The sequence below is a fragment of the Gymnogyps californianus genome, chromosome 2 (assembly GCF_018139145.2).
Source record: "Gymnogyps californianus isolate 813 chromosome 2, ASM1813914v2, whole genome shotgun sequence".
Classification (NCBI taxonomy): domain Eukaryota; kingdom Metazoa; phylum Chordata; class Aves; order Accipitriformes; family Cathartidae; genus Gymnogyps; species Gymnogyps californianus.
In genome coordinates, this window is record NC_059472.1 from 36545936 (window position 1) to 36571881 (window position 25946).

The 25946-nt window shown below is 42.7% G+C and overlaps 1 protein-coding gene across 1 annotated transcript in view; it reads left to right on the top strand.

Annotated features, from left to right (window-relative positions):
- The first annotated feature begins 870 nt into the window (after nt 1-870).
- Nucleotides 871-25946, top strand: part of SLCO5A1 (solute carrier organic anion transporter family member 5A1) — a 73689-nt gene continuing 48613 nt past the window's right edge. Inside the window, 2 exon segments of the mRNA XM_050892457.1 lie at nt 871-928; nt 931-1833. Of these exon segments, the coding sequence (XP_050748414.1) occupies nt 871-928; nt 931-1833 (961 nt within the window).

The window sequence follows — 25946 nt, forward strand, 5'->3', positions numbered from 1 at the left end:
CCCGCGGTGCCCGCCGCCGCTGCTGCCTGGCATCGGCTTTGTTCCCTTCTTCTCCGCCCGCTGCCGCTCCCCGGGCCGCCGAGTTGTAGCGGAGTATTTATTTCGGCGCGTTTATTTTTAGGCTGGAAAATAAAAGGCTTGGCACGGCGACCTTTGGCTGTCGCATCCGGCGCCAAATAAAAGGGTCGCGCTCTGGCCGAGGCCCACGGACGCGTATGTCCGCCCCTGCTCTTACGTAAATCCACGTGCTGTCCCCAAGGACGCGGTCCCCGGGGCGCTCCCGCGACCCTCCCCCCCGTGGGGGCGGCGGGCGCTCCCCGGAGCTCAACGCAGACCCCGGCGTCGGGCGGGCAGAGGCCGGGGCGGCGGGGAGAGGGGCGCTGGGGCCGGCGCCGCTGACCTCCCGTGCTTGCTCTCCGCCCCGCAGATCGGCAGCAAACCCCCCCCCCTCACCCGGAGCTCTGTCACCGGCGTCGGCGGCGCGGAGAGAGGAGGATGCGGGCGGCGGAGCGGCAGCAGCAGCAGCAGCGGCGGCGGGCGGCGCTCCCCCGCGGCGGGCGGGCTGGCCGCGGGGCCCCGGCGGGCGGCTGCTGAGCGCGGCGCCGCGGGCATGCGGCGGCCGGGAGCAGGAGCCGCCGGCATCGGGGGCCGCCGGGCCGCCCCTTGAGCGAGACTGAGGGAGGATGGAGCCACAAAGGACTTTGGCTGACACGTACGGCGGGGCGGCCGGCGGCCGCGGCTAGGGCCACCCCCCTCCCCTCCCTCCTCCCCTCCCCGCTATGCTGCGCTCCCGCCGGGCCCCTCAGCGCGCTCGACGCACGGCGGCGATGGAGCCTGCCGGGCTCCTCTGAGGCCGCGGCCGGACCCAGCATGGCCTCGGCGGGGACCCCGGCGCAGCGGCGCCCCGGGGCGGAGCGGCCGGCGGCGGCGGCGGGGGCCGGGCGGAGGCGCCGCGGTGCCGCAGCCTGCCCGCGCTCGGCGGGGCGGCGCCGCGGGGCCGCGGGGCCGCGCTCGGCTCCCCCCTGGCGGCCGGGGGGGGCGGCGGCGGCGGCGCCCCGCGGAGCCCCGCCGCGGGACCGGCTGCTGAGGACGAACGGGGCGGGGGCGCCGCCGCCGCCGCCGGGGCTGCCCGGCCGCCCGCCGCCACCGCCGGCGGCGGGAGCTTCCCCCGGAGGACGGAGCGCGGCCAGCCGGCGGCGCCCGGCCGAGGGGTGTCCCCGGGCCCCCCGCTGCCGCCGCCACCGCTGCTGCTGGCGGGCCCCCCGGGCAGAGCGTGCCTGCGGGCCGTGCTGGCGGACTCGCGCTTCTTCTTGGTGTGCATGTGCTTCCTGACCTTCATCCAGTCCCTCATGGTCTCCGGCTACCTGAGCAGCGTCATCACCACCATCGAGCGGAGATACAGCCTCAAGAGCTCGGAGTCGGGGCTGCTGGTCAGCTGCTTCGACATCGGGAGCCTGGTGGTGGTGGTCTTCATCAGCTACTTCGGGGGGCGCGGACGGAGGCCGCTCTGGCTGGCTGTAGGGGGGTTTTTCATCGCCCTAGGGGCTGCGCTCTTCTCCTTACCTCATTTCATCTCTCCGCCGTACCAGATCCAGGAATTGAACTCCTCCGTCAGTAACGAGGGCTTGTGCGTGACTGGCAATGGCACCGCCAAAGAGCCGTGGGACTCGCCGGCCTGTGTCAAGGACTCCGGTGGAAACGACCACTCTCTCTATGTAGCTTTATTCATTTGTGCCCAAATCCTCATTGGCATGGGCTCGACACCCATCTATACCTTGGGACCAACCTACCTAGACGACAATGTCAAGAAAGAAAACGCCTCGCTTTACCTAGGTAAGGCATCTAAGTACCAGGGTGCTTTGAAGGCTGAACCCCCGACCTCTCTGAGGGACCAGTTACAGGTACTTCTGCCCTGTTCCTTCTGAACAACATCTGTGCTAAGCTTTCCTTCTGAAGTGAACTTTTGAAGTAAAATTGCCATGCTTTCCTATTTTAAAATGTTTTGTGGAGTGGTGAACAGCAGTAACAGGTGAAGCTAAGGTAGTGTGCGTAAAAGCGGCTGTACTCACACCCTCCTGCACGGGGAACGGGACAGCAGAGAAGGTCGGCTTCTCTAATGCTTTTCAGCACTTGGCATTAGCCAGTGACTTTTTCAGAAAGCAATGTTAAAGTTTGCCGTGCCCCTTTAAGTTTCTTCTTGCTAATACAGAAGCTATATATTTCTAAATTTTGGTCAGCATGCCTTTAGCCTAGAATCTCTATCTATAATGTTAATGTTTTATAAGCACTTTGAGAGATTTTGACATGCTTCGTTTTACTTTTCCAGCATTCATTTATCTTTAACTAGCAATAAATTTTGGCTGGCATTGATAAATCATCTGGCAATTCAAAAAGAGTTAAAGAAAAGTTGATAAAACAGCAGGTAAAACCTTCAGGGTTAAGCTCGGTTGAGCTAAATTGAGCTCGGTTACGGGAGCTCAAGGGACACAACAAAAGGGGAGTCCGATCTGGCACCTGGCTTTCAGCAGGTACAGACAGGTCTTCCTGATAGTCGTTCTTGTGGTGGGAGAAAGGGGTTTCTCAGATAACTGGGTACTAAACTTTTTTGGAGTTTGAACATGATAATGAACACCATACATTTTTGATAGTTTGTGTAACGCGTAAGAGGATTGACTGTTCTCTGACTTTGCGTTAGTATCTTACGTGATTCTGTAAGAAATGAACCTCGTGTACTCCTTCAAATTCTTTTCAAATAAGGAGAGGCACTTACGGGGCTGAGAGAGCTGCCAAGCGGTTTTGGATGCTCAGCATTACCATTTGCAGTTCAATTTACTTTGGCTTTACGATAACCGTGGAGATAATCATTCCATGTAAAATAGCCATGCATGAAAGGAATACACTCGGGCTGTGTGTGTAATTACTTCATTAAGCAAAAGTAGTGATCCGGATCAGTATTTTTATTCCTTTTGAACTGTTCTTCAGCAATTTGACTGTTCCCTGAACCGTTTAAAGCCATGCACAGTCTATGTTGCAGTGTCTTGAGAAAGCCTGAGGGACTGTTGGTTTTCAGAAGGAGGGAGAGGTATTATCTGTGTTTTTTTCTGTTGTTTTCACAGCATTGCTAATCTGCCTGATGAAATATTTGACAAAGTGTTTTCCCTCTCTTCCTCCCCTCTGAGAAAGGTCAGGTGGTATGGAAGTTCAGATTAACCTAGAATCAACTTTATTGGCAGTATAAAAAAGCAAAGCATCTTGTTGCTGAGGTTAGTAATTGTAGTTTGGAGCAGCAGAGAGGGGGCTGGAACTTTTGCAAACAGGTGATTTCATACAGTCCTCAAAAACATGGGGAAAAAAGGAAATGGAAAAGCTGTAGGTGAGGAATGAAGGATAAAAGGGACGAAGGGTACAAGAGGAGGAAGAAGTCTTCACCAAAGGGGGAAGCGAGGTCAGTGGTCGGAAATCCTCGTGGTGCGAAAGAAACGATGGCTGCCACTGAAGCGCTTCTAGCACGGGAAATCGTAATAAAGTGACTCAGGTAACTTTTAGTTGCAGCAAAGATCAGCCTTAAAGTTAACAAAGGTAAAAGACACCAGCAGCTGTTGGAAGACTGTATGTGACCCTGTACATGCCAGGCACTGAAGGCAGCTTTGATCTATACTGGGAGTACCCTCGTAGAGTTGAAGTTCATATGTAGTGATTCAGAAGAGTGAGGATGAGGTACCCAGCTACAGTGTACAAGAAAAATTTATGCCAGTGATCCGATTGTGTCCACAGGGAGAAGAATTAAAATGAACACAAAGCATGTTTAAACATCGAGTAAAATGTACCATCACCTCCTTTCAGTCTTTAAGCTACTCAGGGCTAGAAGCAATGTTGCTTGCCACTGGAAATCTTCATATTATCTTTTTTAAATAGTGTGAAATTCTGAGGAAGCTTCTGACTTATTCAGGTTTGAATATTTACCTCACTTTAGACTTAGGCTAATGACTTTTTGAGGGGCAGGAGTAAAATCGGAGTTCTGTGGAAGAAAAGAAAAAGAGCATTGTTTGGCATGTTGATGCGAGCAAACATGTTTTTTTGGAGCTTCTCAGTGGTTTGGAATGTTTCATGTCCTCGAGGAGAGGGATTTGTGGGCGGCGGGCAGCCCAGCTGGGCATGAGGATGGGATCGAGGTGGCCGGGGCATGGCTCTGCAGGCCAGCCACTGCACATCTTGCGTTACGCAATGCCTGTTTCTCAAGGCAGTATAATTTTATTACTGGGGCAAGCTATGCAAATGATGTCAAAATGTAAAATGTACGTATGCATGTAGGCATGAGCTAAGAAAAAGGCTTGGAGTGGGCCATGGGAGTTGAAGTTTTGAAAAGAGAAAGCCCGGTGAAACAGGTCTCGGTCACGCAGATACATGTGTCTGAGTGAGGACAGTTAATTTAAAAAAAAGTATCCTCTAACACAAAGTGGAAGGTCACTAAGGTGTTTGTTCGTAATCATGCTAGTATTGCATTCTATGGTTTTTTTCCCCAAAGAAAAGTAACATGTATAAAGATGTGTCCAGATGAGAAACATTTGTTTACAAACATGCACATGATAGAAGTTCCACCGAGCTGCAGAACTGAAGAGCTCTTCAACCCTGCGAGTGTGCCCACTAATAGTAGGTCAGTAAAGCCCCCCTGAGTATCACTAATCCTGATTCTGCAAAAACTCACCTTATGTGGCTGTGAAAGCTATTTTATTTATTTTCCAAGTTAATCCAGCTCACAGCTCGAGTGGCAATAGCATATCCTCTTAAGTGTAGGCATGCAAGCTCAATGTGGACAGCTGTTTTAACATTCCTGGCTGGAAGTCCTGCTCTCAAAAAACATATTTGATGCTTATACATAGTCTCTTGGCTGCCTACACTTAAGTCCATCTGTCAGGGTGGCATGGCGCCAGTTTACAAGGTGGTATGTCGTTTTTAGTAGGACAAAGGTGCCAAGAAGGGATGTGTATTTGGGCCGCCTGCATAGCGATGTGCGAGCTCATTCTTCTGCGGGATGTTTCTTCCTTGTGAAGGCAGTGCCACCTCCGGGTCCTCCTGTTCCTTAAACCTGGCGGTACTTTGATGCCCTGATGCTAACTTTGAGAAAATGTATGACATCAGGCTTGGAAACAAGTCATGATTGTAACAGGTGCCTAGGAAATATAAGAACCGGCTCCCTTAATCACAGATAATCCAAAATGGAAGTTAAACGCTTTCTGTAAAAACTGGGCAATCACTGAGTTGTCTTTGTCCTCTCTTAAAGTCTCTCCCTTCTGGGCTCAGCTGTACCGTAGCATGTCTGTCGTCAGCTGCCCAATGTGTGCAGGTTCTCCTTTTAATTAATTAATTAAATTAATTGCAGTTTAATTTGGAGTCGAACTGGACTTCACGAGTCTTGTTTTGTACTGTTGATGGTGTTTCTGCTACTTGTCAAATTCTAGCACTTAGAACACAGTGTGTTTTTTCTAAACACCGTGGGTTTTTTGTAGGGATCCAATAGTTTGTCTTGAATGTGAGTTTACCTTGTGATTGTATCATGAATTTTAAAAGCAGTTCCTTAAAATTAACTGTGGCACTTGGAAAGGGAAGTTTTATTAGTGGCATTACAGTGCCTGAATATTTTTTGTATTATTTATTGTAATAAAAAAGGAATTTACTTTGAAAATTCACACATAGAAATGCAATATTAGGTTTTACAGAAATATTGCATTAATGAAAATATTTTAGCATTCAGGAATGGCTTTCACCAGTACCCCCAAAAATGACTAGTGGATGAATTAGTCATTGTGCTAAGGATGTTTTATTTCAGTTTCCAGAATGCTATAGGCTAGTTAGGATATGATATGAGAAAAGGGTCTAAGTCAGTTTAATTTCGTGCAGACTCTCCATAGTTTTGGGAACAAACCATAATTACAAAATGCAAAGATAAAGCTTTTATGAGATAAGAGGTGAAAAATTGGATAAACCTGTGTAAATGGGGTTGTTACAGATAAAGGCTTGAGAGCCAGGGAAGTAAAATCCTTTCCTAACCTGGAAAAAGAATAAATATTTAGACTAGTTTCAAAAATATTTTTGACTGTGGCTTTGTTTTCATGAGGATCATTTGTGGGTTGCTGTTTCTAGCGTTAGGTAAACCATTTCACTGCGACTATATTCTGCTTGGAAATCACCTTCTTACAGTGTTTTACAGCTGGATGCTCTCTGTACCCCTCGTGTCTTTTACAGACTTCCCCAAAGCCTGTATGGAATCGACTGTATGTCGATTATATTTATTGTATTTCTAGTTAAATCTACTCCTATATCCACGTCCCACCTGGAAGGAGAGGGCAGGAGGAGTAGCTTCACATACTCCATCAGAAACCCACCACCTCTGCCCACTGGGTCCCGGGGCAGAGTCCAGCTGCCGAACGAGCTGGGCATCCATAACACACCGTTGCCTGGATGTTGGCACGGGAAGCACTGGATTTTTGTGTTGCTTTGATTGATTCGTTTTGGTGTGGCTACGTCTGGGGTTACGGATGCCACTGGAGGACAGGAGCTGGAGCCTGCTGAGGGCATCAGGTCCGCTGTATGGATGCTGCAGGATCACTGAGGTTTTCCAAGGCAGGATCAACTTTCTAGCTGAACAGGAGGGACCATCTGGAAGCAATGAAACGGCTGACCAGCATTTCATTTTAGTGTCATCATTCAGCCTATGACCACTTGTGGTTTACATTGAATACACTTCCTGCTACCCGATATCCAAAAAGGCTAGTTTCCTACAGGGTTTTCTCAGCATTGATGCCTGTAGTTGGTAAACACTACAGACGTAGTACATTTATTTTTACAGCATACCTGTGAGGAGGCAAGATTTTATGAATCAAAAATTGAAGCAAAAGGGCATGTTCACCAGCATTTTTTATTGCTTGCTGTATTGCCCTTGTAAAAGAGCAGCGTGCTGTATTCCTCAAATACAGGATTTTAGTTTATCTGAGTGAAAGCCACATCTTGGTTTATCCATAGGCTAACACTAAGACTTGGCCCATCAGCAGTCTTTTTTGTACAAACACGTGCTTGCTTTGTTTGCACACTCAGCTGGGCAGAGCTAGCTGCAGGCTGAGCGCATTGTGCTCTCGGCTGGGTGTAGAGAGCATCTTGGGATGCAGGTGAAGTGACTGCGGGTCTGTTTGTGCATATGGATTACACTGTTTTCCCACGCAGATGATTTAGCACTCAGGGGGTTCAGTATTGTGCTTCTCTGGCATTTCTATAACATCTTTTTTGTTAAAACGCTGATCAGGCAGCAGGCACGGTTCCTAATAATTAAAGTAGCACTGTGCAGTTTTATTGCCCTTTTCTATAGCTGAGGAAATAGATAAATTTTACTTTTCTTCTCCACTTTAGTCTCCTGCTCCATAGGTGGACTGATACTTTTTTTTTTCATAGTATAATCCTAGATATCATTTGCTTAGGCATTTAGAGGAGGTGGGGTTCTTTGTCCGTGTAAGCAGTCTGTGCATACAGTGAGTTCAATGAAAGGTGGGGGCAGCCTTTCTGAAGTTTTCTGCCTGCAGGATTTAATGTCATGAGTGATATACCTTCACTTGCCTTGCCAGTGTCATGTCCCTTAGGGATGCTTTCTGCATCTCTCCCGTTGTGTCCTTGCCATGAGCTATGTCATTGTTCACAAGCAGCTGTATTGACAAAGCATCGCTTGAAGTAACTGGCAAAATGTGCTTTGCTCTTCTTACGAGCAAGGAGCAAGCAGAGACTTATGCACATACTTTCCTGATTGTCTCTTTCCTTTTATATTAAAGGAGAAAAACTGGGTTGGATCCAGGGGTCTGAAACTCACTGAAGTCCCAGGCCCAGTTGTTTTCCTTGCTTAGCATTTGTCAAAATGCTTGGCATTTTGTTTCTGAGGCCGACAGTGCCCTTTTCACCTGCTCAAGCTTGGGAATGGTGTTTTCTTGGAGAGCAGCTCCTTTCTTCGCTGGCTAGCTCTGCTGCAGGGCTGATTTGGGCAGAGAAGTGTCTGAACCTGCTGTGATCCCTGGAGAAGCTTGGAAACTTAGACATGAAAGTGGCCTTTAAGTAACAGCTTGTTTGTACCTTCTCCCAGGAACTGAAGGCTTGGGATCTAGTGTCTGATTACCCGGGGGCTGGAAACTTTAGCTGTCTGCTGGATACCCTGGCTATTTTGTAAAGGGTCACCGTAACTACTCCTGTTGCAAGTGGATTAGAGATGCTTTGTGTTTCATGCATTTTCCCTTTCATTCAGTGGCCGCCTCACCTGGAAGGACTTAATTGCTGTGAAAGTGCTTATGCAGTCAAGAGAGAGGAGACCGGATTTCTCTCTACCATCATTCAAAGATACATAGATTTGTGTCTTGGCTGTGCAGGGAACACGAGCAATTATATAAATGAGGCTCGACCTGCTGTTTCATCCTGAAGGCCAGCATCTAAAAATTCTGATTTTTAAAGTAGGTGAATGGATTTCATCCATGGATTTTAAAAGAGCAGAAAAGTAACTCAATCATATTAAACTCTTTAGTCTCACGCTCTCTTTTTAATCCTACTTTAAGTCTTTTTCACCTTAATAGCACTTTAAAAACCCTTGTTACTTGGGAAGCATGAACTCAGTTTTCCTTTTTTGTTGTTTTTATATGCCTTTCCCATTTCTTTTGGAAACAGTTGAGAAGTTACCATGCAAAAATGGCACATACTTCAACTGGTCTCCTCTGGCAGTTGTTGCCTCTGTTGACTGTAGGGGTCAAAGTAAGTGTTATGCTGCTGATGGATGGGACAGTGCCACATGGACTCTGAGGGCAGGGCAAGCCGATCGCCTGCCTTCCTGTGAATTGTCGGCAGAGCTGTCAAAATTGCAGCTGCAAGTCCAAGGGTGCCTCTGCAGCCCCCGTCGGCAGCTACGGGAGATGCTGGGAGTCGTTAGGGCTGTAATCTGAAAGTGCTGAAGTGGCACAGTTGGAAGAGGGAAATGTTTTCCCTGGGGAACCTCTAGAAGTGAGGGCTCTGCACAAGGAGCAAACAACTCTGTTGGCCTTCTGCGTCCTGGTGTCCATGCTTTTATTCAAGCACCGTGGTGCTTTTACCATGTCTCAGTTGGACTATCTGGGCTCTATGGGCTGGAGCTAGCAGAGTTACGACAGCAGACAACGCTGCAGTGTGCATGCAAGCTAATTTCACTTGAGTCAGCCAGATCCGTACCCCAACTCCTTCCAAGTGCCCAGAAAAAAATAGGACATTTCCCGTGATGGGAAAGAATATGTCAGTGTCCGGCAGCACGGAGAAGTATGGGCTGTGTCCCGCTTTGCCGCTGAACAGTTGGGAGTTTGGGCATCTGTTGTGCTGTCACAAGGCCAGAAATTCAGACACACTGCACGGCGCTAACAGGAGAGCTAACGAACCCAGGTCTTTCCTCTTCCCTTCTCTTCTGCCACAGGGAATTTGTTCTTACTTGAAAAATCGGGAAGTGTGAACACAGAAACTCGAGTGCTATTTTATGCTGCCATTAGACCTGATAGTCTAATCCGAAAGCACTAATTCTCATGTAGGTAAACAGCTTACTTGGCAGCAGAGACAAATTACACCAGTGAAAAACATTGTACTCTGGTATGAATTACGTTTTATGGTGAGTTTGGAGGAGATGCAGTTGGAAGAAAACATGTATATTTTTACCTGTAATTTGAGCAAGCGGATACAAAAATTATTCAAAGAAAATGAAGATTAACTGTATCATGTGAAGTATTTGCAAAGCAGTACTGCATGTCTACTAATTGCATGCTCCTGTGCTGTTCCTCTTTGGTTCTCTTCTCCATTTTCAATATAGGTTCCTTTTCAGCAGCTTGCTTTCTTTTCGTTAGCTTGCCGGGATATTTTTTGGGTGCTCCCATTTTTTTCCTTGCATATATTGATGTTAACCCTTTCTTTGCATTGCACCATGCACAGTAGGACCTCAATCCGACGGTTACCCTCTGCGCCTTTTATCTTTGGTGCTTACAGGATTAGAATGAAAGCCTGAAGAGTGTCTCAGCATTGATTTTCTTAAAATCCAGTGCTGCTCTGAAACCAGCTACCAGCTCTTCATTTTTTTGAATTTAGTAAGCTTTTGTAAATTAGCAACTACTTTCCATATTTATCTGTCTGTTTTCAATCAGCTTCTTCTAAATGATAAAAAATAGATCCTGGATGGATTCTCCTGTGGTTGTATCCTTTCCTTTCTGGATTAATTGAGCTATCCTCTAGAGTCAGAATATTTCAGATAATCCATATATTAGCTAAGTGTCTCTTCTGATATCTTCTGATTTACTGTTTCATACGCAAGTTGTGGTTTACCCCGGTGTTTGTCACAGATTTGTTCACAGTGGTTGACTGCAGGTGTCATGTAGGCACTCAGAGGTGCCGGTGCGCTCCTGAAGTCAAGTGCTCTCAATCACACCTTGGTTCCCACATCTCCTTTTTTTCAGTCCCTGGTTAGATTAAAATCTGAATACTCGACCTCCCCAGAAGTCATTTTAAGTAATGCGTTTTTGTAGATAAACCAAAGTAGATAGGGAAATAGTTGTGAGCATGCTGTGGTGGCTGCTAACCTGTAATTACTCAAACAGAATGTGTCAAGCAAGCCTCATTTGCATCTAAAAATATCTAAAGGAAATACTTGTAAGATACTATCTGATGTTGCTGTGTGTTAAGCTTTCCCTATACTTAAAGAGAAATTGCTGTATTCAGCTGAGCTGTTGACTCTGTACATTTTACTATGTGTAGGACAACTGAAAACACCTTTTCCATCAAAGGTCCCAAAGGAATCGGCTCATAGGCTCAGAGTTCAAAACCACATGAAATTCATGACCAGAATACCCTGAGGGTGCTGGTTAGGTCGGTTTTTTCAGCTGAAGAAAAACCAGGAAGGTTGAAGGAGAAGGGGAGGTTTAGTGCCGGCGGCGTGGGACCGGCAGTGCCTCTCTGGTGCGGTCCGAGGCGGTGGGGGGGCAGAGCCAGAAGGGGCACCTGCTGGGGCTGGTTCCAGGTGGAGTCCATGGGAAGGGCTGAAGATGCTGCTGTAAGTGTCTGTGGAGTCCAGGAAAGCCCCTGGCAAGGCCGGGGAGTTTTGGAGATGGAGAGAACAGAGAAGCTTTGCTTCTGCTCACACTTTTCTTCCCCCCAGCCCAGCATTTCCCGCTTTTGCTCAACATGCCTCTCCACGCCGTTCATCAGCCCCTGCCATTTCAGTAGCTGGAGTTTAAAAAATAATAACAAGATAGTTTGCAACTTTGTGATTTTTAATCTGAATTTACATTTCCGTTTGTTACTTCATCCCAGTGAGTGACAGAGATGTTTAATAGGGAGTGTAACCTTCTGGAGTGCAAATAGCTTCAGTAATAGCCCTCCCATTTCAAAAAGTAAAAAATTCACAGAAGACCACTACATAATATTAGAGTCTGTAATTTCTGTAAACATGATGGGCAATTTATATGAACTGGATTTAATACAGCTGTCTAGTGACAGAAATAGTGAGGGTATCCCTAGGGAAATTCTATAGTCATGGGGGAATATAGATAACACATGAGCTTTTGAGTCTGCAATATGGTAGTGCTGATGCACACAAATTCAGGCATTTATCTGGTAAGTTATATAATTGGCCTAAAATAGGAATTTCAGAAAGCTATGTTTCTTCTGCTAATAGCATGACTGAGGGAAGGAAGTGGGATTTTGGTGTTGTCTGAAACAAGTAGGTGTTAGTTTGTTACAACACCTGCATTGTGTTATTGGAGGAATATTAGTGCCGTTACACAAGGAGAGTAAAAAGGCTCTGAACTCAGTACTACATCACTGTAATGTAATGCCATACTGTAAATGATTTTTCAAAAGCATAACTCAGGACTGAATTGATGCTTGAAGGAAGAGCTGTACTCTAAATTATAGTTCCTAAGTAGCAATTGCACTCTTTTGATATGTGGAAGCTCTGTATATTCAGTGACCTCAGTGACTGAACGTTTTAATGGGACAGTGATTATAATGGCAAAGATATAGCTGGCAGGTGTGAATTCCTTTGGCTGCAGAAGCAAAGTAGGCAATAGTATCCATATGTTTACTCCCATGGCTTCTCCAGAAGCTCTGGGAGGAGAAAGATGAGCACTTGTAAAAGAGTACCCTCTGCATTTAGGAGTACCTCTGCGACTGAGCCTATGCAGAAGTATAAAAAAAGACCTTTCCTCATTAGCTTTTGCTCGTTGCCTTACTTGATATTTGTTAGCAATTGATTTTTGCTTAGATGTGGACATTTATTGTGCTTATTGAATTTATGTGTAATTGCACTAGCTTTGGACACTCAGAAGCAAGTAGGACACAGACAGCAAGTAGGGAGGCATTTCGCCTTGAAAGGCAAAATAAAAAGAGTGGGTAAGGCTACTGCACCCATGCATTTGTGACAATTAAAAGAAGATCAGCCTTCTATGAGAAATGAGGTAAAACGGATTGACTAGTATTTGTCAGGCCAGCTAATGGGAAAGGAGTTGAAAAAAGCTTTTAAACCTGGTGAGTCAGAAGCCTTGGGTACATATGTGCCTTCTCAGCCTACAATAAGGATAAGAGATTCAATTTACCAGAGAAAAATAGAGGAATATATGAACTAATATAATTTTAAAAGTTCCGACACTGATGTCGTTAGAGCAGCTAATACTTCGTTGGGTAAGTAGTAATATTTTAAGTATTTGGATAAGGTAGAAGTGAGCTGTTTATGAACTGATAGATCTATAATTAACTTCCCTTCGTCCTTATTCCCCTCTTCATCCTCCCCTGCATTCCCACACTCCAAATTTAAATCCTACAAAAAGAAGAGCTTACAGTGGGTCTGATGCAGTGCAACGCTTTCGAGAAAGCCCCATGTTTTAATTCTCAGAGTTGTAGTGTGTATTTATACCTATCCTGAGTATTACAAAGACTGAAGAAGGGACCTACCATATGTCACAGTTTCAGGGTATGTGAGAAATGACATCTCATTGTTTGCCCAAGTTGGCATACTGAAGTCTTTTACTAACTGTTGGGTCAAGGTTGACCACTTTCCTGTGGGAGAAGATGTAACTGGTCCAGACAGTGAGAGGACTGCTGAATGGTCGTTTGACATTAGAAAGAGTTTGACAGCCATGAGGTTTATATTAGCAGATAGGCATCCTACACTATGAGCCAGCTGCTTTTTGTTTGAATTGTGCCTGACAGGAAAAAAATGTAGTGTATTAGGAATGTAGTGAATTTCCCTTGTCTAGTTTAATAAGATGCTCAGATCAGTTATTTTGTGGTCTGAGCATTAGGATTTCTCCAAAGTACAACTGCTGGGCTAAGCAACTCTTCTAGTGCTGGATTAATCCCAGTTTGCATGGCCTGTCTGGAGATATTAGAAGAATTAGTAGCATAGCATTAGAAGAGACGGTAGCGTAACCCTTGTGACTGTGTCAGAGAGTCCCTGGATGCTCTTAGGACTGCTGTCTGCTGCTTTTCTACTGAATCAGGATACGGAGTGTGAGGAGCAGCGTGGTTATTTTTGTATGCAGAGGACTGAAAAATAATACAACAATTCTGCCCTTAATTTAGACTGTATTGCACTCCTGTTAAATTGAAAACAAAAGACTTCTTGACTTTTTTGCTTTTTTCCCCTCATTTTCTTGAGTAACAAAATGGTGTGGAGCTCAGGGAACTGACAGCTGGTGGTTTTCTGATGTGGGAGATTTGACTTGAAGAATACATGTGTGGGTGTGATGATACGAGGCAGCCTCTGTACAACCCCTTGGTGATATGCTGTATACTGTTGTTATACATAGTGCCAAAATAGACAGTAATCCTCTTACGTGGGATTGTGAAGCAAGTAATAATAGAGCACAAGTCAGTGTCATCAGTTCAGAGCTGTTTTTTTGATAAACATATTTGTCATTTGTATCTCCTAGATTCTTTAGTACTTCTTAATCTTTATATTAACTAAGTCCTTCTCTCCAGCTGCAAATGTTAATGTTTCACAATTGTAATGTCAGCTGCAATCAAGACCTTTCTATTCATCTTTCTAATTGATGCACTTGCTTTAAAAAGGCCACAGAGATTTTGAGTTTTGCAATTCAGCTCATTTCCTAATATGAAAAATTCAGATGAAGAAAAAGTGTAAGATCACTTAAGTCTGCATAAAACATTTCAACTGTCTTACGAGGCACCCTGAAAAGATCTGAAGCAATCAGAGTTACTATCTGCAGGCTGTTCATCCCATTTAGAAAACATGAAGTTGGCCGCTATGCAGCAGGGCAGGCACGATAAGCGTGTGCTGGAGGAGAGAAGCAATTAGCTCTACAGCAAGTGCAGTCAGAGCAGAAAGGAAGGTCTGGAGGCGTTTAATTAATACTAATGCTTTTGTGCTTGTGGAGGCCAGAGTCATGATAGGTTACTGCTGCCTTGGTCTTGCGGTTCTCAAGTCTGGCATCTAATGAACATTAGATTCAGAAAAGATTTCCAGAAAAGTTAATAAATCACGACTAACTATGGCTCATTCATATTCCCCCTGAAGATAAAGAGGTACACCTTATATTGAATGGGAGCGGGATGAGATCTGTAAAGCTTTTTCATTTTTAAACAGATAACAAGTCCCCTTGGGATTTTTGTACCAAATTTATTCATGTAATCTGAAATAATGAAAATGCATGTCTTCTATTAAACATTTCTCAAGTCACCAAACGAATTAGGGAAAAATAAAACAGGATTTCCTCTCCATTGTGAAACCAGTTTGGGAATAGGTGTCATTTTTATTAATCTGAGTTTGATGGCAAAAGTACTTTTGATGGAAAAATGTTTAGCCATCAGTGTATATTTACTTCCATAGCTTGACATTTTGAGATGCATTTCTGCTCTTTAATTGTCAATTCTTATTATTCATATCAACTTCCATTCATTCTTGGGTGGAAAATACAAGTAATGTCCCATTTGGTTTGAAGACCACTCTCTGTGTAACTCCTCTTGCTCCTGTTTTCATCCAGTACACTGTTCAAGACATATTTAGACTCCAGGAGGCTGGAGGGTACGAATTTTTCCATTTGTTCCCACTGAGAATACCAGCTCTGTGGCTTCAGGCTTACCTATTTTGACATTTTATAAGTCTTTCCCTGATGGGTTTCAGCAGTGCGCATTAATAAAAAGATGATCTCTGTGATGATTTACTGTTATATTCGTGCAGGAGCATGAATATAATCCAGTTTGAGGCATACTTGTAATCACAGACAATTTGGGTAACTGTAAGGGGCCATCCACAGACTTTGCAGTTTTGTTTAGAGATTGCCTGTGTTTAGGTAACCCTATGTCTCCTCTTCTACTGATGGTTATCTGTACAAACAGCTTTATTGTTCCATTTTGGGGGCAAGCTTCTGTATCACATTGCATTTAATATATTGTTGTATTGCGCTGATTGCCTGTTACTACATATATTCAGATTTTGCAGGTATTGTGTGATTAAGGTATTCTTACCGTGCATTACTGCATGGTCCAGGAGTTACATGTCAAGGTAATTAGTCTATACTTTCTCCAAGGAATAAATCAAAAGCACTGGATTATAGTCACAACATTTAATGATTATTTATGTCACAAGAAAAAAGCTGAACAAAAGCATTTTGATTTCCTATTCTGATGGATTTTTAAGTGTATAGCACTTTGTTTCCTTAGTCATCTGGGACTCTCCAGCTGAACATTGTTAGTACTGTGGTAATAGCTTACAGGTCTGGTAAATGAACAGAAGGAGTTGAATTCTGAATTATGGGCTTCTGAATACCCTTAATAGCATCGATATGCTGTTAATATAATGGAGAAAAAAGGGTTAGTGTTAACTTGAATCGGATCTGGAGGCCGTTTTCCCTGAAGGCTGTCCCTCAGTTTTTGTCAGCCAGCAGATGTGTTTTCATGTCGGCGTGGCGTGCCGCCTGGAGGGAGGTCTTGCACCGCACCGCTCCTTTCCCTTCACTGTGGATGTGTGCTGCTGCCGCTTCCCTGGCGCTGGGTTCAAGGATTTTGTGACTACAGCGTGGGTCAGGCTGCTCTGACAGAAAACTCTCTCACCACTACTGGCGGGGCCAGATTCATCCCGCGTTGGCTCCCTCCCGTAGCTTGCCCGCGGCTGCCGGCCCTCGTGGGAAGGAGGGGGACAGCTGGAGCACCCAGGGAGCGAGTGAGAGGGGGACAGCCGGGGCACCCGGGGAGCGGGTGGCTCTCAGGAGCACCTGGGGTGGCAGCCTGCAGACACACGGGTGAAACCACACGCGGCGGCTGAACCGCAGGCTGCCTGCGGTGGTTTCTCTGGCAGCCTGAAGAGAGGCAGCTGCAACAAACGTCTGAATTTCTAACAACTGCCTGAAACCTTCACTCCTGTAGTCATAGACTTTCTTGAAATGAGGGGTGTTTAGCTGAATAGCTCATGTATTTTTAGTATTTTGGAAGAGTGGATTTTTCTTTAATATCATATTTGGAATTATGACTTCCTCATTGCACATCTTTCAGTGGAGTATTTTCTCTGCAGGTTTTTTCCTTCTATTATTGTGAACGTCTGAAGCTCCCACACTGTAGGTAACAGTACGTTATCCATTGATATGCTTCTTACACACTTGTAAATACAAATTTTCAAGGTAATATTGTAATTACTAATAATACCTTATTCATTAATGTGGTGCTTGTGTAGAATAGCAGCCAAATATAAAACCTATGTAGTTTTATGCAATATTGGATGTTGAAAATAAAAGATAAAATGGTAAATGAAAAAAAGATGATAGGGATTGATCACCCCCCATAATAGACATACTCCCTTTCTTGCCTCTGCAGTAGGAGTTTTTCTCCCAGCGTCTTGCACAGACAAGCAGACATCTCCCCAGGACACTGCCAAACTCACCTTGTTCTCCCTTACCTCAAACATTTCATTTTTGTTTCTGAAAACAAGGAGAAATTAAATTTGTGCTGAAGTGTCCATACTGTAATCTGCTTTCAGATACTGCGATGATGAATCTGATCTAAAAAAATAATACAATAGTGTAGAATAACCTTTGAAATTAAGTGCTGTCCTTTCACTGAGTAGCACATAGGGAGATGGATGTTACAGCTTAATAAGGTATTTCTTTTGATTCCAAATACATTATTCTTACAATGGAACGTCAAAGAATTTTCATTTAAAAATTAGTAAAATAGGAAGATAGAGAAAATACAGTAATGTATTACATTTTTTAGAAATGGCAGTAAGTGGAAGTAGGTGGTCCTGCAGAAGTGTTAGCTGGTAAAGTTGTGTGAAGGCACAAGGCAGGACACCACACACCCCTCTGCCAAAGGGAACCTCTGTTGAACCCCACCAGTGGGGAAGGACTCGGTTTCAAGCCTGACTTTTCTCTTTCCTCTCACAAACAAAACAAAATTGGTCTCTGCAGAGATCAATATCTCCAGTGTCACAGGGCGAGCTGTGAACATTTATGCATGTGCTTTTGGCTTGGTTTTATTTAATTTAATTTATTTATTTATTTATGTATTTGAAGTGCAGGAGGGGGAATAGCTTCCATTCTTTAAGGTTAAAACTTGATTGTTTGGCCTTCCTTTACATCTTGCCCAACGCAGATATCCGAAGTTGTATTGATTACATGATGACAGCCACAGCCTGAGGCACAGGAGAACCATTGTATGGGTGACTGGCAGGAGGACCTCTGGGAAGGCTGGGCAGGAGGACCTCTGGGAAGGCTGTGCAGTGATGCCCTGCTAGTGGACGACTTTGGAGAGGAAATTAAACAGACCTTTCAATAGTAATAACTACAATATTTTAGAATTGTTGCAGAAGTTTGTTTCCTAGAACAAAATCTCTGCAGAAATGAAAGCCTTCTATTTTTCTTTTGTTTTGAGTGGAATAAAGTATCAACAGTAAAGACTGCACATAAAATGTATGACTCAGGTGAGCTTACTGAATAACTAGGTGGTAAATAGTTGCTTCCCAAATCAGCGCTTCTGTTTTCCACCCGTGAGTCTTCAGGATATTCCTGAAACTGGGCAATAAGGAGAGAAAGCTGTTTTCTAATTTTGTTTCTTCCTGTGACAATCTGAAGATATTTCATTGACTTCTGTGGATTTTTTTTTTTCTGTATCATATCAATGTAAAGGAGAACATGGTGTGATCTAAGCTTTTTACGTTTTGTTTTCTTTTCGAGGCCTATACACAGTTTATTTTTTAGTTCATCTCTTGAACCAGTTCTTCTATGATTGAAACATTACATATTATCTGTGATTATATGAAAACAAAACAAAAAAACCCCTCTGTTAAATAAAAGATTTTCTTTCTGGACACTTATAAAGGTACAACTGAAATGAAGGGCTGGATTCATAAAAGTGGCTAGGGAAGACAGTGTCCATCAGCCATGTGCTAAATATCCCGAAGATAAGAGCCTGGGGTGGTACTTCTGCATTGTTCCTCCTCTGAAAAAGGAGATGCATGCTGTTAGAGGTTTCTACACATTGTTTCACACATGTGAAACTGAGAAGTAACATTTTAGTTTGATTTTTCGGCTATATTTGCTAAGAACAAGTGTCTGATTCTGCTGCCGTATCTCTGCTGGTGTTGTCACTGCAGTGTTTTGATCTTTTAGTTGCTAAGTTTTTCCCAACAGTTTTAGTGTTTGAAAAGCATAATGCTGTGTTACTATCATTTGTCTGTTTTGAAAGAAACATTTGCCTGAGTGGTTTATTATACGAGTTAGCAGATGGCGATTTAACTGCGCTTGATCCAGCAAGAGTCTTGGCTCTGTAAGTACGTCTCTGGCTCAGAAGATCTCCGCAAAGCACTTAGAAAGCGGTGAGCAAAGTAGTAGTAGCTGTGCTGTTTGGGAGCACAAATGGAGCAGCCGTGACGTGTTTGACAAGGGTTTATGCAGTTTTGGGGGTTAGAATCGGCCTCTAGACAAGGATGTGTCACTCCAGTATAACATACGGTGACCTCAGTGATGCAATGGGTGAGCTTGATTGAGGAGGAAATTACAGCAAGAGATATCTCAAAGTTGAATTTACTGTGTGATGTTTGATTCCTGTATTCTGTGTATGAGTGTTACCGTGATATACTTTATAAAACAGCTGAAGAACTTCACCTGTATAAGAGGTTACAGTAGATGAAGGTCTACATTTCTCAGAAGTTCTGCAAAGACCCTTTTTTAACTTGTTCTCTTTTGTCTGAGCCATTTGTGGTCTGAGTGCAGTGTCAGCACTGATGGCAGAAGTAGACTTGTAATCTTTGGATGTTTTTTAAAATCTATTATAGATGTGCAATTTAGATTAGGGATAGGAGTGTGTCAAATATAGTTATCTGTGTAATGATACAAAAATATGGATCTAAGCATGTTATATTAACTTATAAATAATTTGCATAACATTTTTAGTTCAAGGGAATGTGATAACCAGAAAGATTTTTGTTCTTAAGGCAAATGTTTTATTGTAGATTGTGTTTTTATTTATGGAGTTTATTAGAAGCAAGTATGATTTAAACAGTGATTGAAAATTTAGGAGTTTTATTGCTAGTGTTCTCACATTTGATTATTTTAACTTTCACATTATAACTTTAGTTGTTTTACAAGAGACAAAACTAAGGCTTACACCGCATCTTCAAATATATGTGTTTAATAAATATTTGTGAGTGCTGTATTGAAACTCAATCTATACTGTCATAAATTAATCTCATGACAATATAGTTTGTTAAAATTATCAGTACAATGGATTACAATTGCAGTTAAGTATAACATGCAATATAGAAATGTATTGCATGCTTTATATTTGCTCTTTGAAGGAGTACTAGATGTTTATGTTTTTTGGTTTTACTCTTCTTCTCTGCCTGTGAGCTGCGTGCTTCCACTTGTTTTGTTGGCAAATTTATCAGTATGAATCTCAAAATGTAGTTAAGGGTCCAGCAGCGTGTGAAGATATCTCTCTTCTGTCACATGTTGTAAAAAACTCCCATAGAGTGGAAAGATGCCAGATCGATTTTCATTAGACTTGGAAAAGCTCTGACAGCAGCAGAGACCACTGGTAACACTTGGAATCATGGTTATTCCAAGCAACTCCAGTATCATTCTTTGAGGACCTCCCTGTCAATCCCTCTCTCTCTGTCAGAATAATTTAATAGCTGAGGTTAAGATTTCCCAAGGAGCCTAAGGAAGTCAAGGGACCCGACTTTAAATGAATTTCAGTGGGATTTAGGGCTCAAATTTAATTTTCTTTACAAACATAAGCCTAAAGTTTCAACAAATAACTTGCTTGTGGTAAACTGATCGAAAGCTGTGATAGTTTGCGGATTGTGTACGTAAGTGTAATCTTCCAATTGAATCTTCCTAATGTAAATAACCAAAACCATGTTCCCTATGAGAAGGGATGCAAATGGACAAAGATATTAGAAAAAAAAGGTCACTGAATTGCTTGAGTAAGCAAAATCCAAGTCATGAAATATATTTTATTTTCATTGGTACTTAATACCTTATTTCCTAAGCCTGGCTGAGCAGTTTCTATGTGTTCAGGCATCAGTACCAGCTCCCATTTTTCTGGAGCGTTCTTGCTCTTTGGTGCTCTCAGATTCAGCCTGGCAGAGAGGGATGCCCCAGGGTGGCTCAGGACAGCCTGGAGGTTCGCTGGCTGCCGCAGCTGATACCGAGGCCACCCATTCTGGGGCTACCTCTGCTAAATGCTCAACTGATACACCAGTGAAATATGTAAAGGGCATGGGGCCAGCTCTGGTCCTTCCCTTATCTGGGTAAGGACTTTGGAGATGTTTCGAGGCAGCGTGGCCAGGAAGGAAAAGTGAAGAGGTTTCTTGTCTCTTGGCGTCCTTCTTTGCAAAGGATGATGACTCTTTCTGCAAGATCTACTGTGTTAGAGATGAAAAGAGAATTTGAGGGATAATTTAATGCTTTATTAGACCAGAAAGGACTGTTATGTTCATTTACTCTGACAGCTGTGTTGAATCAGATTTCATTACAGTGTTATCCCTATGCAAAGCTCTATTTATATAAAACCATTTAGCTTAAAATGAGCCACTCACAGTTACAGAGTCTGTCACATCCCTAGGAATATAATATAGTTAATTATCTTGTTAAAAAAGTTACTGCTATGAAAGTGTGCCTAAAGTTGGCTGAAAGTCATTTGTATATAGCCTCTAGCCACCACGTTTTTCATGTCTGTCTGCTAAATGTGAAAGCATCTTTTACTATTGGAGAATAACAATATGCTTAATAATCTGCTAATCTAAGTAGTTGAGAAACAAAGCTGTCATGTCTAATTCTACTCACAGAAGAGAGAAAGAAACAAAATGAACAGTCTTTATTTAAAACAATTGCAGACTAAATAAAAGGATATTGGCCAATTTTCTCCAAAACGTGTCAGCTGAATGATTAAATTACCTAAGTAGTGGAAGTAACTATAGCTGATTTTAAATTTTTTAGTTTTTGTAAATCAGCCATGTATGGTGTTTTGAAATATCTTGGAAGGATCCCTGTAATATAAATAATTTTCTCTTGGAAATGCTAACACTGCAAGTTAATAATACTTCTATATTTTATTATCATATTAACATATCTTACTGTGACTGGGAATGAGCTGCAAATTATGTATAAATAATGTCAAACCAAAATATTTTCATAATTTTTATTTGATTATTGACTTTGCATGTCAAAATGTACTTTTCCCTGTGAGACGTACATTCGTTTCTTTCAGGACCCTAACTAAAGCTGTCTAAGCAATCATATGTATTTATAGAATCAGTTTGTTACTAACAAATGGTGTCTGTGGTGGTTTTCTGTCCAAAGCAAAAATATGAATGAATTTCCTTCCTTTTGGTTTCTTACAAAACTGTATTCCCCTCTTTTCTCCATGACTCTCTGAGATGTCCATTTCTTTTTCTCTAAATTTCTTGTATATTTCTGACAATTCACATCCCTTGATCTGTCAGGTTTAGCAGAGCCTTTTCAGGGATCAACAGCAGCAGCTCTGTGCTTCTCTGTCCTATTTCATGGGACTGTGTCAAGAGTGCCAGGTCCTTTGGGAACAATTTGTTTCTCCATAGGACACCCGTTAGCTCCTTAACTATGGGGAAAGAAGGAAGTGCTGGGGCATTTCTTGCCGGCAGTTCGCCATAGGCTGGGATGTCTACACAAGGTGAAGATAACCCTTTCCCTAACTCAGGGTTATTTCTTCTTTAATTCAAGATATTAAATCCCAGGAGACTTTTAGTTCAGTGAATCCAAGTCAGGGCCCAGAAGCTTGCAGTGGTCCTAGTATTTGATGTTGCCACAGGGATATACAGAAGTTTCTTCTGCTTTGCTGATACTAAGGCCATGTGGGCCATGGTCAGGCATGCCATGGCCTGGGTTCCTTGCAAGACCTGTTATTTAGACAATATCCATCTAAGATCTAAGACCTGGCTATCTAGACCTGGCTATTGAAGATCTGGCTAAGCACTGTTTCCTTCCAGGTGGTTTACTTCTCCTGCCCTAATTCTATTAGATGTTGTGATTAGAGCCATTAAGAACATTTTGCTGTTGCATCAAAACCAAAAGCTTTTTTGTTGTGGGCAGTGGTAGAGAAGACAAGGCAAGCTTGTAATTTTCATCATCCGTCTGTTATTGATAAGGAGACTGTGCTTGAATGGTGAAGAAACTCATTTTGGTGCTGCAGCAAAAAACTCTGCTGTCTCCAAGCAGAACATGGAGTTGAATGAGCTCTCATGTCTGTCTTATGATCCCTCTATGGAGACACAGAGAAGGAGAGACCCCTACGCAGAAGCCAAAGCTCAAGTTTTTTTCCAGAAACAAACATTTCAGGATAATTCCAATTTCGTGAAAATACCCAAACAATGTTTGTTCCTATGAGAATAAAGAGCAAATTTTGAAACTTTGGAGATTTCCATAAAATGGTGCTGTTGTCCTATAGCCAAAATAAATAGCCTCTGCTCTTTATAACTGTTGCACATGGATGGAAGTGTTTTTCAGACTCTGACCTGTAATAGTATTTTCAGTATGGTTTCAAATATGGCTATACGGCTCTGCATTTCACTTTACCAATTGTTATTTAATATTTTTTTTTTATTGAGGCTATTGCAGCTTTCAGCCTTTCTGAATGTAGAAAAACAGCTTCTTTAGCAACACAATAAATGTTAATAAAACTAACAGGGTCATCTGCAAATTACTGGAATAATGTGCTTTTGCTTACAGGCAGATTTTCAGTCAGATATGAGTAATGAGCTGTAATTCCTGTTGTTTCGGTTGAAAGATGAAAATGTAAGTGCAATTTACAAAGAAAACAAGAAGAAATGCTATTTGGCTTGCCCTTCTTTGCAATCTGTTAGCGAGAGGTAGTCAAGGGAAATACGATCACCAACATTTTCAATAATTAACCTGTGCCTCCTAGGCAGAAACCAATTTTTAAAAGGAAATTAATTCTGAGAGAACATGATTGAAATAATTTCCCCCTTTACTTCTATGTTCTGTTGTCTTGCTGGTGGGACAAAGGAAAAGTGAATACATATAGAAATCCTTTGACTATCAGCACCTAACCTTCCCTTTCAGTAGATACTTGGTCTATCTCCGTTTCTTCCTCACAGTTTCTTTCCTAGGCACAAAGGGACTGGTTTTGGATACTGATGAAGGATACAAAATGAGCATCAAACCTGCCTCTGACAATCAGATATTTATGTGTGCCATTACCTGCTTTGTGCACAATAACCAGTAGAGCCCAGATCCATAGACATTGGATATTTAACATACGTAGATTTTGCTAAGGAGTTGGTACTTATTCCTGGTTCTTCCCGTAGTGCGTGATGGCACACTCAAATCTGGTCCTGTGCCTGATAAATCTCACCAGGCTCTTCCCTGCTTTTCCTCCGGGAGTGGGTGCGTTCTCCCAGCTCAAAGAAGTGAGAGGACCTGAACGATATATTCCTGTCTGCTTACGCTGTTAGACTGCCTGAACATGATATAAAACTAGGACAGATACAAGTATTCTCAAATACTCCTCTGGCCTAGGTTCTGCTGGTCTTGTAGCTGTGGACCTGAGCTTTCTCACTGCAATTTTAAAATCACAGAATTTAAAAATACTTCCGTCTCTTTCTTACATTTGATTATTAGTGGTCTACCTGGTGAGGTCTGCTTGCAGGCCAAATTTCAGCTTTCAGTTATGATAACCTAAGGAAAAGGGGATGAGATGCAAATGAACAACCCAGTCTTACTCCAGTTAAGTTAGAAGTAATACTAAAGAAATGAAAATTAGTTTTAAGAAGTTGAGATCACCAGTCTGTAAGCACGTGCCTAGGGATAGTCCCTAATGAAAATTAAATGTGTATGTGTAGCCTCAACTGCCAAACCATTAAAAAAAACAAAGCCAAGCAATTAAAAGGCAGAGATGAGATATTCCCATTTGACATGACTTAACGAAAAGAATGACTGAGTCAAAAGGTGGCTCCAGTATCTCTTAAAGACAACCAACAGCTTCAGTGTCCTCTTATTAGGAACACCACCAAGTAATAGGACAGAAGTGCCAAATCCTGCCTGCCTTGTGAGAGTAGCCCCACTAACTTGAAGGATCCTACTAGTGTGAGCGATGAATTTACTACTGTGGGTTTAGCTTTCAGTGTTTGAATGAATGGGAAATACGACAATGAAATTCTCTAACAAGTTATTTCTTGGATTTTGGATGTTAAGGCTTTTAAAATAATTTGGAATAGTAGTTTGCTTATGATTTAGGTTAGTGATTATATACAGTAGATAATTTTCTGTATGGAAATGAACATTACATTTATGACGTTTCATTGAAGGTAACTTTGGGATGCTGACAGATCAAGAATTCAGAAGGGACTGAGGAGTCACTTAGTAGGTATTTACATGAAGGGTCAATGTCTCTGCCTGATACCGCTATTTAAGGGTATTCGCAGAAGAAAACATCTTTAAGAAACACGCTTTTTTAAAAAGTTAGAGTCTGGAAACTCACAGACCTTCTTGGGATGTGTTAAGTTGTCTTGTGTATATAGTGCAATGTACTGACAGAGACTTGAAAAACTTGAAGGTAAGATGTGGAGCTTTGTTGAGAACTGATTTCCAGAAAATAACAGCCAAAAGCAAAGTTTTGCCTTTTGGTGCATCTTTGGACATTTTCACTGCGTTCAGCACAAGTAGTGTGTGCATCTGTCTGAGAGCTAAATTTCATAACAGTGCCTTTCCAAATCAAAATTCCCTACTTGTGGAAAAACACCTCGGAGGTTTAGGAAAGACAATTTGATTGTTTTCTTATTCGTGCATTTAAGTAGTTGTTGACACTTCTCTTTTTAAAAAAGCCAGTTCTTTAAAGGACCAATGCCTCAGTCCATGGAAAGAATGTCAGAGCATCTTTGTTTTCAGTTTAGATTCTGACCATGCAAGTATAGACAAGCTTATCTTTGGTCACATGAACGATTCACATCAGTGGGGACTTTCCAAATGCTTCAAGTCAGAGATAGCTGTATGTGCTTTTGCAGTACCATCACCAGAAGGTTCTTGCCTTCGAATTGGTTTAAGAACAGATAAAGCCGATAAAGCCTGATTTGCTTAATTATCCGATCTAAGAATTTCCTCATGCATGGTATCTAAATTCAGTTAACCACACTGATATGGAAACTGCACTCGGAAATTGCAGCTGTTTTCACTAAACTCTTACAGTAGATGTGTCTTTTTCATTTTACTTACTAACCACAAGTCATGCTTGGTAATATTATCAGCAAATGTTTATTTATAGGTGAATATAAAGAGAGAAAAGACAGATTTTGAAGAAAAAAAAGAAGTAATATTTGTGTTTCCAAATGAAACAGTTGTCTCTAAAGATTGGGACAGTCTCCGGTTGCCCCTTGGGTTTCTACTTGCACAGTTCTCAGGTTTTAGGAATAAAGA